The 13,455-nt window shown below is 40.6% G+C and overlaps 2 protein-coding genes across 3 annotated transcripts; one reads left to right on the forward strand and one right to left on the reverse strand.

Annotated features, from left to right (window-relative positions):
- Positions 1-302: 302 nt before the first annotated feature.
- On the reverse strand, positions 303-4,209 carry trim35-28 (tripartite motif containing 35-28). The gene is given in 7 exon segments (XM_034611822.1): positions 303-1,447; positions 1,874-1,992; positions 2,106-2,128; positions 2,242-2,472; positions 3,197-3,292; positions 3,590-3,714; positions 3,717-4,209. Coding segments are annotated over 7 exon segments (1,401 nt in total). The 5' UTR covers positions 3,988-4,209; the 3' UTR covers positions 303-911.
- Positions 4,210-5,104: 895 nt separating this feature from the next.
- Positions 5,105-12,060, forward strand: cxcr3.1 (chemokine (C-X-C motif) receptor 3, tandem duplicate 1). 2 transcript variants are annotated; one of them, XM_034610697.1, is made up of 3 exons: positions 5,105-5,424; positions 9,962-10,363; positions 10,787-12,060. In XM_034610697.1, exons 1-3 carry the CDS (start codon positions 5,299-5,301, stop codon positions 11,522-11,524), a joined length of 1,266 nt encoding a protein of 421 aa, XP_034466588.1. In that variant the 5' UTR covers positions 5,105-5,298; the 3' UTR covers positions 11,525-12,060. The 2 variants fall into 2 exon arrangements, with proteins under 2 accessions (XP_034466588.1, XP_034466589.1); XM_034610698.1 differs by lacking the exon at positions 5,105-5,424 and adding an exon at positions 8,490-8,571.
- Positions 12,061-13,455: the final 1,395 nt, after the last annotated feature.

Consider the following 13,455-nt stretch of genomic DNA (forward strand, 5'->3'; position numbering starts at 1 on the left):
TTAAATCTTCTATTTAATTGCATATTTTATACATTCACATGTTCTCTTGTCTACTTTATTTTGACTATCTGCTGCTATAACAAGTACATTTCTCCTTTGTGGGATCAATAAAGTGCATCTTAACTTATCTATCTTAAATGAGGAAACACTGGCACAAATCTCACGAATTTGAAATGAGGAAGCACCAATGACAAGTTAATCCCATGTGGTGAATACTGATGTGCACCAAGTGCTGCATTTCCTTAGCTTACATTTTCAACAATTGTTTTATTGTTTGTAATTCATGAAACAAATTACATTTGATTTGAATCATATTTTATTGAACAAGTGTCAATATTCAGTTTTCTGCACGTGCAGATTCAGAGCAGTCGAAGTAGTTTATCATCCTTCAGTACTGTCTAGGACGTGACTACTCCCTGGCCAGGCTGTGGTGAGTGATGAACAGCGACTCAATATGATTATCGAAAAACCAACAAGCCCAAAGATTATCACAATATTTGAGGCTAATCAACAAAAGCATAAAAAGGTAGGAGAGCGATGAGTAAAAGCACATATTCCAGGGCATAAAGACAAGAATTAAAATCAAATGTATGCATAGATAAATAACTACCACTATAATGTCCCCTCGAGTATGTGTCTAATCTTAGAGTGCTTACTAATCAAAGACAAGCGTAGCTATGGAAGCAAGCCATTTAAATAGTTAATTTCACAAATATTTGTTGATATTGAGAGCTGGTATCAGTATTGATCAGCAGCTTCCGCCATCACTTTTTATATCGCTCAAGCTCTCTATCTATTAATTAAATATTAGTGCACATTACACTTTCTAATAAGTTTTTTTTTTCAATATCTGATTTTCTGTTCTACAGGTTAAAGTGAAACAATTCACCCCTCTGCCGTATCATAGCCCATTATGAAGTGTGCACGGCCATTTTTCCTTGAACCAGAGTCATAGGTTCACTATGGAGCCCTGGGCCAAAAATGGGAAAAATCTTCTCGTTAAAATTGTGTGTAAAACTGATGAGATGCTGTTCTGTTTCCCCATCCCAAAATGACACATCCCCCTTATCTATGTTTAGCTTGATGCGAATCCTGTTTGGACGCTGCTGCACCTGCAGTTCTGTACGCTCAGGTGTGAGGGCATTGTACACCCCTTTGCTGAGGCCTATGGACCACACACCGCGGCTCGTAGACACCGTGAACTTCTTTTTGCGGACCACCGACTCTTTGCATACTCCCACAATCCATTTCGCGCTGTCACCAACGACAACATCCCATCTGTGTTTCCCGGAGGTGTAACCTTCAGCTCCCAGGACAAAGATACAGGGGTCGAAGCGCTCCGGGTTTTCCGGGACGGTCAGCCGCTCTGAGCTTTCCTTCACACTGGTCAGGTCAGCGCTCACGGACAGCCATGGAGAAGCTGTGTTTGGGTTCAGCACCACTGGATCTGCACACACAGGAAGAGATGCAGTATTAGTCATATTGCCTCTTTGAGTCCAACTCAAGCAGCTTCTTACACGCCTTAAAACTCTTCTTTGTTCCTCAACATTACATATTCAAAAGATTGTCCTTAAAAATTCCCCTCACGGCCTTAAAATAGCTAAGATGTAGATACACTTTCCGTCCTCATTTAGTGAATATGCTATAACCTTGCCCCTGCTCCCTGTCTCCCCCATCTGCACTCACCTCCAGTGCACATGTAAAGAACTTGGGTGACCCCAGCTAACAACCCCACCCGAATGTTCACAGGATTGGTTTCTTGGCTTTTTGCATAATTTTTCATACTGACAACTGTTTACTGCAGTGTTGGAGCACAGTAACATATACGCAAAGGCAATGAGAATACCGCGGGTCACCCAGAGAAAGTACTCACAGTATTTGACATGGGTTTGCAGATTCTTCCAGATTTTGAAGCTCAAATCACCAACATGATTGCCCATGTTCAAAAGAGAGTCATCAGGGATGCAAGGGTCTTCATGAGGCCACTGGGCTCTAGAGCAATATGTGAAGTTAACAAGGGACATTTGTACGCAGACAAAGAGCAGTGGAAACCTGGATAAAGCACAGTGTATATGATTACAACAGTCTGTTTGGCAGTTACTTACTTTATCTTCAAATTCTTGAAATTCTAAAACACAAAAAAAGAGAGTGACTGAGATAAGTAACACAATTTTTAAATCTCTGTAAAACACTACAAGATCACAGACAAAACAAAGGTCTCATGACTATGGAGTCTTTTACCTGCAGGAGGTTAAGATCCTCGTTGCCCATTTCCGTCTTCAAAGTATCGATGAGCTTTTTCAGAGCGACGACTTCGTAGTTTGTCTTGACAATCAGCTCCTCTATGGCAGCAATCTTCTGCTCCTCCTCAGTAGCGAGGGCTTGAAGACGCCGAGCTTCCTCCGTGCGAAGTGCTTCGTACAGCCTCTCAAACTCTGCCTTGATGTGTTTCTCCGCCTGCCCAGCTTGATACTGCATTAAGCCAGAGGAGAGGGTTTACATGAATAACTGTGCAGTTGATTTGTAATGTCTGAGTCATTGAGAACTCGTTCGTCCTAGATTCCAGGTACAGATCAGCTGTGGTGGAGTTTACCCAGATAACCATATTATGACTTTGCATTGATTTCCATTCATTGTGGACGGTCTAATCAAAACCTCATCCCTAACCTAAACCATGACCAATTCATGCCAAACTGTAACCGTAACCTAACTACAATCCACATCTCTCTCCAAACCTTAACCAGGCCCTCAGTGATGACATCTTGCATCATTAGGGATTTGGTCCCCATGAGGTCTAATGTTCCAGGGTCAGTGTTAATACTGGAAAATATCTAAAAGTAACAAAAATGAGCACACACACACAAAAAGTGCACTACCATTACCGAGCAATATTTAGGTAGTAGAAGTATTAGTAGTCGTATTCAGCCTTTCACTGTATTTTTTTTAATATATATATATTTTCTTATTAAGTCTTTGTACTAAGTATGATTAGTTTATTGTTATATATTTATTTTGTAAAAACACATTGTATTCTATTACTTCATCTTGATGTTTTGTCTTTTAAGCATTTACTTTTGCTACTTAACTTTGTCTTTTTAATGGGGATTCCTTTTCACACGATTGTTCTTGTAGAACCTGTGTAACAATAAAGACCTTGAATCTTATGACGTCAACACCATCATAACAGAAACTTTACCTTGATGTGCTCCACTGTGTTGTTGAGAAGGAGTTTCATCTTCCTGTGCGAATCCACTTTCTTTTTAAAGATGTCCACTCTGAAACTGAGCTCCTTCTGTAGGAGTCGGAGAGCAGAGTGTTAATTAACCAAAGGGAAAGAGCAGTAAGATATTTCAGTCAGTAAATAATGAGTGAATTCTCATTTTTCGGTGAACCTTCCCTTTATTGTATTAGGATTAAAAGACAAAAAGCAAAATATTACAATAGAACATGTGTTAGGCGAGACATCAGGGAATTATACATCGTCCTCTAATGAACTACTGAAGAGAAACAGGACTAAAGAATATAATTTTAGTTTGCTGCCAATCTGCTGCTCCACATCCCTGGCTGAAACCTGCAGGGGGCGCTGTACCTTACACAGCGGAGCTCCCTCTTTCAGCGACCACAGCCTGTGCGTGTTGTGCTGGGAGAAGCAGCCCACGCACAGCGGCTCCTCGTCCTTCTCGCAGTACAGCTCCAGCGGCTTCAGGTGGATCCGCAGATGTCCTCTCCGGGCCGCTGCTGGCTCCGCAGCCAGCCGGCCTCTCGCTGGAAGACCTCGCAGGCTTTGCCGAGATCCCGGTTGGAGATGGCCTGTCCCTCCGTCCACTCCTTGCGGCACAGCGGACACAAGAGTTTCACCTGCAGACACCCCTGCAGACACTCCCGGCAGAAGCTGTGGCTGCAGGGCAGCAGGACTGGGTCCCGGAAGATGTCCTTGCACACGGGGCAGGTCAGCTCCTCCGTCATGGGTAAAGGCTCCTCGTCCATTCTGCCCGTCCTCGACACTTTACTTTCGTTTTTGAGAACAGCCCGAACCGACGAATACTGACTCAGAACTTCTCGGTGTTACACGTGGAGGCTTCGCTTGTTTGTTTATCTCACCAAAGATGAATACAAATTAGTTCCAGGTCCAGTGAAACACTCACGAGCTCCACAGGTCTTTTTGTAAACACTGCCGTCACTGCGCCGAAGTTCGTGGCTCCTTTTCCGGGTTTTACTCAGAGGAAGCAAACCTGTGGCGGGGTCAAATAACACCGCCCTCTAGTGGAAGTACAGGTCGCAACAGAAATGATAATGGAAAGTTGAGCAGATGTTTTCCTGCATCTGTCAGAGACACACACTTTGTGTTATAATGAAATATATAGATACAGATAGTGGGATTTGTGAATATGGGCTATAAAAATAAAATGTGATCGTTTGATTGAGTGAGAAAGACTATCAATCCAACATAAATACACATTTTATTTTCCTCTAAATAACATTGTCTAACCTCCCATATACTACAACACTGTGCCACATACACACAGATCAGAAATTGATCTGATGATTAATAATAATAATAATAATAATAATAATGATACACTTTATTTATATAGCACCTTTTAAGACACGGTTACAAGGTCAAAAATAGAGGGCAAATAACAGGAAACAGTTAAAAAGCAAACAATAAGAAACAATCATTTGAGCACAGATAAAAATGTTACAGAAAAGAAAAGAGTGAAGACAAGACAAATTAAAAGATTATGAAATGATGATCATAAAAATAGATGGTAAGCTGGGAACTAGGAGGAACTTGTATCTCTGGGTATATAAGACCGTGCCAGCTTGTTTTCCTGCTGGTAGCTGATAACACAGCAGTTGGTGTATCATTACGCTGCAGCATGAGGGACTGAAGACAACTCTCTGACTTCAAGAGCAAGCTTTTGAGTTTATTAATTTATTTTTATTAAATATCAATTTTATTTGCATAGTGCCAAATCACAAGGTAGACATATGCCCTCCAAACTAGTCTAGTCTTGGTTAACCTGGCTGAAGCTTTAGCCAAGGAAGAGGTATTCAAGGTGGTGCCCGACCTTCCTCGAGTGTTTGGACCCTGAACCACAGCACTCTCTCCTCCTGCCCTTCAGCTCATCCCTTCCTTGTAACCAGAGCCAACAGGAGGCTCTTCCTGCAGCTCCCTCAAACTTCACACTGCCTTTTGTCTGGAGGAGAAGAAAGATAGAAACGCAGGGACATGGTGTGTGACATCTATTGCGACAGTGTCAGGAACTTTTCGAATCCCCTTTGACACATTTTCAAATGTTTGTGTCAAATATAAATTTAAACCACACGGACACAGAGGTCTTTTATTCAAAGCACCCCTCTGGGAACTCATATAACCAACAGGTGGAGCTACTGCACCAATCGAGTGTGATGACACTGCAGGTGAAGAGTAACACTGCTAAAAACCACATTTCAAGCAAACAAGCAGTTTCTGGTGTTGTTGGCCGTGTGCTAAATGTAACGAATCTTTGAAAAAACATTTGTTAACAGTTTTCTGCTTTCCACGTCCAGTTTCATGAACTAAACACGTGATATCTACAGTCTTTCCAACTCAGTCGCCCAGACACAGACCAAAACTCTCACTTCCCCTCGTTGTCCATGTGTTAAATTAGTTTTTTGAATGAATTTCAATATGAATTTTTTTTCTCCAACATTTTAACAGTGTATGAGGGACTCCAATATGTTAGATGCTAAAGTTAAATTACAATTAATCTGTTAATTTATTCATGTTAAGTGGGCACATTTTGTGCATCACTCACATCCAGAGTGAAAGAAGCAACCTTTCAGTTGCACATCTCTTCCACGTGGGTGTTTACCTGTGAAATGACTATTTTTGCTGATTGCTGTTTTTGCTTAACTGCACATGACATAATGCTAAAATGAAATATAGTTTATAACAGCTACGGCTGCAAAATGTTACGCAGGAAATCCACAGAGGGGCTGCAGCTGTGGGTTCTGCCTCTTTTTCTTTTCTTTTTTGGTGAGTCTCTTGAAGGTTAACAGCCAATGGGGGAAAGTTTTTTTTCAGTCTTTAAGTCTTCTCAAAAGATTTATGACGGTATTTTCCCAGAAAATATATGTAAAAAGAGAGAATTTCCCTAAATTCAAGAATACAAAATAGAGTAAGACTGAATAAGCGTAAACAGCTTATTTAATCTTACTGCCAAAAGGTTGAGTGCATGTGAAGCACTACATCTCCCACCATCCCTGACACAGAGACTCCTCTATCTTGTCTATTTTCAAATGTCCACAACCCTCGTGCTGGAAGAAGCATCTTCTAAGACCAGTGAGGGAGACAATCAGGATTATCATGGGCATGAGCAAGAGCAAAAAGCCAGAATTACACCGGTGCCTGTAACGCTCCGGCAATCAGGGCTCATACATTTTTTCCAGGCCCAGAGATGTTTTGTGAGGCTGGTAATTGGTGATTTGAGCCCTATCCTCTTTTCCTTTTATTCATTCCTAAAGGCTTCTGACAACCAGACGTCCATATGGCCTCTGATGTGCTCAGGTTTGAAGTGAGTGGCCTCTTTGTGGTAATGCCAACCACTTCAGTCGAAAAAAAAAAAAAAAAAAAGTGCAGAAGGTATGAATAATCTCTGCTGCGCTCAAACAACCGTGACAGGATCATTATCTCAAGGTGTTCAGATATTTTACAATCATGAAAAATCCTCAGAAAATCATTTTGTGTTCTCATGGATTAGTACACTAATTGCAAATAGCTGCATACAAATTATATGACAACTTAGCAACGTGACAACACAACCCGTACAGGAATCAAAACTAGCACGTGGAAATTTCGGTTCCTCTAGAAACATATTGCCATGGTTTCACAGTTGAACTTAAAAACATGGAAAACATGATCGTGATCTAACACACTGTCTGAAAAACATACAGACTTTAAATTTGTCGTTATTTATTAAGAGTCCTAGCGAGAAGATTCAAGACGGATGTGGTAGATAGTTTTTCCTGCTTAGGGCTGTGCAAATCTGTGAAAATCTCAGAAAAATCTCAAGAGCACACATTTGCTCTAAATTCTGCAGCTGTTTGAATAGTAAGGAAAAAATACTAATTAAATGAGACAAAACACAACATAGCTTCCATATCCGAGGCTACTGGGATCGATATTTCCTATCATCCCTCCTTTACCTCTTTCAATTCATGAAAATCCTTCTCAAAATGGCTGCAAACTGAATGTCATGGCGTTTTAAAGGTTTCAGTTTTGAGTCCTACACAAAACTCAGGTATGCTCGCTGCTCCTGTGGGTTAGTGTTATCTCATTTGTATTCCAGCAAATGTTGCTATCGGGTTCTGGGTTAAAAACACTCCAACATTTGACATTGTGATGAGATGTTGGCACTTCCTCAACCTCCACACCGCAAATATTAAGTTGTCAAGGTGTGAAAACAACAGGAAGGTAGATGCTATCGACTCAGAACTGTGCTGTGGCAGGTGTTGTGTTTGCATACTGGTCCGCCTGTGCACACACACATGAACAATACTGAGAAATAAAGGGTGATAAAATCTTGAGGTTGTGGAGAAGGAAACTGCAATTATAATCGTAGAGAGAAGAGATTACAACTGATATCCAAACATAATACCACAGAGAGGAACAAAATGACATGGTCGTTGATATGAAACAAAAGCTTTACATTCATAAATCAGTAAATCTGTGTTGTTCCTCATCAGACAATAAATGTGATGGAAACTCATTTCCCTGTTCAATGGATCAGTTTTAACCCTTTTACAGTTTGTCTTGTTACAGGTGAAGTTACAGGATCATTGATTGAATTTCTTCCTGTTATTGGTCTTATGTTAAGCCTTTTGAACCTTTTTACATTTGTCTATAGCATGATTGCTGTATGTTTGTATAATGATTACTGAGGCGAGAGTCCTCACCTTCTTACACTGAGGCAACAGTGCAACACTGTTCTGCTAAACAGAACTCAGCTAGTGTCTTTAGGTTAGATCTGCGTAAATTCAAAGAAATGTTACTCATCAGTTTCTTTGGAAAGTGTGTGTGGCTTCTCTCACTTCTCTCTCTCTTATGTTGATGCAACGTCGACTTTTTTTTAATCCAAACCTCAAAAAAGCATTTATGATGAACGCAATTTATGAAGAAGCCATTTTATCTCTTTAGTATCTTTATAGCCAGTTCTCTTGTTTGTTGTGAATAGAATAAATTAAAGTTTATATATATATATATATATAACTTTAATTTATAACTTTAACTTTAATTTGCAAAGTAATTTTAAATATTAAGACATAGGTCTGAATTACAAAAGCGGTTTGGGGGGGGGGGGGGGGGGGGGGGGGGGGGGGGGGGGTGGGGGGGGGGGGGGGGGGGGGGGGGGGTGGGGGGGGGGGGGGGGGGGGGGGGGGGGGGGGGGGGGGGGGGGGGGGGGGGGCGTGCTTCCTCTGTGTGGCCCTACAGATATCGCTATTGGCAACGCTGGTTCATTGAGCTCAGAACAGCCTTGTGCACCTGCTCACTATGAGAATACAATGTCAGAGGAGGATTTTGATTGGGTAATTCATTGCTTATTTATTTCCTATTTATGAGATAATCTATTTAATATGTGTAACCAGGATGTAGATGAATGAAGGAAGATTTAAATTAATATACATTTATGATATTATATCTCCTATATTATATTATATTATTTGAGGAATCTAATTCACATCTCACATCAGTTTGCATTTATATGTGATCTTTGCCTTATTCTCTAATTACTGATGAACATGAATTGAATTTCGGAGCAACACACTTGTATTTCGTTGTATTTCATTTTGTCCATTTCATATTTGTTCACTCATTTTTCCGCTTGCTCTCACACTTGTAACTCACATTGAGGGGCCACAGCCTGTGAACACTGTGATGTGGTTTGTAGATCAGCAGTGACATACATTTCTCTCCCATTCACTAAAAGTTGCGACATTTGTGAAGGATGTGACAGAATGACAGAGGTTGTTTTTCAACCATTTACTCTAACAAAATAATACAGATGTTAATGATGTTGTGACTCATATTTTAGTTCCCTGCTAAATCCTGCTGCTAAATGTGGCTTTTTACACACTTCCTCTCGAACATGTGCATCAATTTCTCTTCCCCATCCGCCAGCACAGAGCTAATTTAAACAGGATGACTGCTGAGGGTCATAATATTTTCCCTATTACCAGGTAACAGAGGTTATTTTAATCATTATACTATCACTCCTTAAGAAACTCTGTATAGATGTAGTTTATATTTGGTCATGCGCTTCTCTTTCCAGAAAGCGATGAGGACTAATGCACCAGCAGACTTACTGTGATGCATTTCCTTTGTATTCTCCTGAAAGGTCATTAGCATACAACCTGTTCAGAATATACAGCCTAATATTTAAGATTTACATATTTTATTTTCTAAAATGTGGATCACACAACAAATCAATTAAATTAATGTTATGCATTGTTGGTCAAATAAAGAAATGTATTTAACCTTTGAGAATAATTTATATATTTTTTTATTAAAAAAAAGTGAAAAATAAAATGTATTAAAAAATAAAAAAGCAATAAGTTAAATAATACTAATAAATCCAAGGTGGAAATCTTACATACAATTAAAGTACATACATAACAAATATGCTTGATAGTTTTTAAGCAATACTGCTGTGAGAGTTAATGTAACTTCTTTAGCATATGTATTAGATAGATAGATGGATGGATGGATGGATGGATGGATGGATGGAGTGGAGAGATAGATAGATAGATAGTAGATAGATAGATAGATAGATAGATAGATAGATAGATAGATAGATAGATAGATAGATAGATAGATAGAGAGATAGATAGATAGATGGATAGACACCACCACCATGTGGTTGAAACAGACTTAACAGCTCTAATGCTCAAACCAAACTAATTTCTTTTTTTTCTGCAGACTTCGCTGCTAGAGAAAGGTGGCACAATATCAGTGGACGGAGACAACTCTTGGTTTGATGGCTTAGAATATTTATACAACGACTCCATCGACAATAACGGCAGCTGTTGCGAGGGGGGCGACGTGTGCGACCTGAGCGAGGGCAGGAACTTCGAGGCAGTGTTCATCCCAGTTCTGTACTCTGTGGCGTTCGTTGTGGGCATCCTGGGAAATGGAGTGCTGCTGGGGGTTCTGGTTCAGAGCAGGAAGACCTGGAGTGTGACAGACACCTTCATCCTCCACCTGGGTGTGGCTGACATCCTGCTGCTGGTGACGCTGCCCCTCTGGGCCGTGGAGGCGGCTCAACCTGCTGGCTGGACCTTTGGTACTCCCCTCTGTAAGATCACTGGAGCTGTTTTCACGGTAAGAGGTTTGCAACAGGAAAGATGCACTAAAACTACCTGTATTATGGAAAAGCTTTTAAAGGTTCAGTGTGTAAGATTTAGGTGAAATTGATCTATTGGCAGAAATTGAATATAAAATAATCTTAGTAATGTTTTCTCAAGTGTGTTTTATCTAAATTGTACAAATTGTAGTTTTCTTTACCCTAGAATGGGCCCTTTAAATTTAAATACTTTATATTTACATCCTCTCTACGGAGGCCGCCATGTTTTTTACATTAGCCCAAACTGGACAAACTAAACACCTTTTGAGATTTTATGACAACTGAAGGCTACCACAGGTTCTCTTTCATGTTTGGAAGGGGAGGGTAAGTTGAGGTTCAGCTGCAATGTATGCAGCATACATTCTACACACATTGATATTGGCTGATTTCTTTTCCCTCAGTTCAACTTCTACTGTGGGATCTTTCTGCTGGCCTGCATCAGTATGGACCGCTACCTGTCCATCGTTCACGCCACACAGATGTACTCCCGTAAAAAGCCTTGGGTGGTTCATGCCAGCTGCTTTGCTGTGTGGAACTTCTCCTTGCTCCTCTCCATCCCTGACTGGATCTTCTTGGAGGCTGTGAAGGATGACAGACGAAACAGAATAGAGTGCGTTCCCAACTACTACAAGTTTAACTCTGAATCAGTAGGCGACTGGCGACTGGCATCTCGCCTGCTCTACCACACTGTGGGCTTCCTGGTTCCCTCAGCGGTCCTAGTCTTCTGCTACTCCTGCATCCTGCGGCGGCTGCGTAGCGGCTCCCAGGGCATCCAAAAGCAGAAGGCCTTCAAGGTCATCGTGGCCGTGGTGGTGGTTTTCTTTATCTGCTGGACGCCCTACAACATCACGCTCATGGTGGACACACTTCATTCCGCCAACAGCAGCGATACCTGCGGGGTCAGGACGTCTCTGGAGAAAGCAAAGACCATCACCTCCTCCGTGGGTTACCTCCACTGCAGCCTCAATCCCATCCTGTACGCCTTTGTGGGCGTGAAGTTCCGGCGTCAGCTCCTGGACATCCTGAGGTCTCTGGGCTGCAAGATAAAGAAAAGCGCCAAATTCCATTCTGTCGTCAGCAGCAGGAGAAGCTCTTTTTGGTCGGAGTCTGCCGACACCTCCAACTCCATCGCTATCTGAGTGGGAGACGGACACACATCAATAGTCATGTTAATAAACCTGAGGAGTTTACAGACTCACTGTCCTTTAACGTCACTGTCCTTTTACGTCACTGTCCTTTTACGTCACTGTCTTGGGCAATACAGCGTGTTCCTGTACATTTCCCATGATGCATTACATGTATAAGGCTGTGCTTCCTTTCAACTTTCTGTTGTTCATAGTGCATTAAAAGCTGAACATTAACCACATGGCCGCCATGCTGCGACTCAAGATGCTTTTTATAACATTTCCCTTTCCTGATTACCACACATCATTTTACTATTAGTCAGCATATTATGTTAAACTGTGGAGAGTATGAATATTGTTTTTACTTGGAGTATGAATACTGTTTTTTACTTGGATTTTTTACTTGGATCATATTTTTTACAGTATATTTTACCATGTTTTTGTACAAGGAATATTCAAATACAGAATAAAGCTTTATTAATCATGAACAAGTGTGTTTCCAATATTAAAGTACAGTAACAGGGCACAAGAGGACAATTCAATATATTTCACAAGGCAAGTCAACACAACATCCAAACAGGTTTCCAGGGGTAAAATAATAAGTCAAATAAAAACCCATCAAACAGTGGATGGAGGCGTGTGTGATTGTCTCGTTTGTTATAGTGTAGACCTGTGTAGCCAAGTCCAGATGGTGGCACTATAATACCAGGATTTTTAATACTGTACATTCTGCAAAACACATATTATACATTAGATGTTTTATATCTTTCAGACTGAACATCCAAATTTGCTTTCGGCAGGAAACCTACTTAAGTATTGAGAAGGCTAAGTATAGTTTAATTTACAGAAATAAACTAACATAAATGAATAAATTGGGACTTTAGAATGACATGAAAAATTTAAAATAAACAGTTTAGTTATATGTTCTGAAAGGGTCATTCCACAGCAATCTGAGTGAGTACAAATGATACATAACTGATGGGAACTTTCCTGTTAACAGAGACCTTTGCTACCAATGTTTAAAAGCTTCAGTCTAACCATATTTAGACAGAAGTAAACAGGGCCCGTCAAGATGTCAGGTTTATATACATTTGTGTGTAACTAGTTTTTGTTTTACTGTATAACCTCAACACTTTTCAGTTGTGTTTCAACTGACTTCTGCATGAGTTTCTTCTGCAGCATGGTTACAGATGTTTACAGATAATAAATGAGACGGCAGAGAGATGACAGGGAGGTTTGCACATATATGAAAATGGTATTATATATTTACATCATCATGCAGCTATTTTAGTGGACGTATCTTTCACCTCACTGACAGGAAATTGAACCAGAAACAAGAAGCAGTCGCACAACCGGAAAAAACGTGTGGTTTCATCAGAAAGGTAACAAGAAATACATCAAGAGTTAAGAGGAAATGTCCTCTGACTCGAGGCGAGTGTTTCCATTTCAACCAAAAGAGCATGAGAGCTATAAAAAAAGCACCTCTTCTTTCCCTCACAATATGTCTTATTAATAATTTCCATGAGATGCAAATGTTCGGACTGCAGCAGGATGGTGGTGTTGGAAACATAGCAACAACCAGTGTGTGAGCAGGTTAAACACTGAAGTCAGACACTTCTAGGTTTGTCTGGTGTCAACACGTTGTTATCTTAACTTTTGTATGTTGAGCAATGTACCAGGGTTTTTTAAAGGGGGGGAGGAAACAAAAAGGGTTTTGTTTTAATGCTGATAACAGGTTTATTACTTAACAAGTAGCCCCTTGCCTCTATCACAGTTAAGATATAAGCTCAAAGGGAAACAGGAAATAACACAACTGATGCAATGCTTGCGGCTATTAAACTATAAATGTGACACGTTGCTGCTGCTACAGTCGAGCAGCATTTCTCAGATCAGACTACATTCTTCATATGAGGTGTCGGCTCGAGAAGAACTTCAACACCTTTCAA

This window comes from Hippoglossus hippoglossus, chromosome 16, assembly GCF_009819705.1.
Source record: "Hippoglossus hippoglossus isolate fHipHip1 chromosome 16, fHipHip1.pri, whole genome shotgun sequence".
Classification (NCBI taxonomy): domain Eukaryota; kingdom Metazoa; phylum Chordata; class Actinopteri; order Pleuronectiformes; family Pleuronectidae; genus Hippoglossus; species Hippoglossus hippoglossus.

Excerpts from the sequence above, each read along its gene's own strand:
- cxcr3.1 (XM_034610697.1), top strand. The coding sequence starts at position 5,299 with ATGTTTGTGTCAAATATAAATTTAAACCACACGGACACAGAGGTCTTT. Across the intron at positions 5,425-9,961 it reads CGAGTGTGATGACACTGCAG|ACTTCGCTGCTAGAGAAAGG; the intron begins GTGAAGAGTAAC and ends TTTTTTCTGCAG. Across the intron at positions 10,364-10,786 it reads TCACTGGAGCTGTTTTCACG|TTCAACTTCTACTGTGGGAT; the intron begins GTAAGAGGTTTG and ends CTTTTCCCTCAG.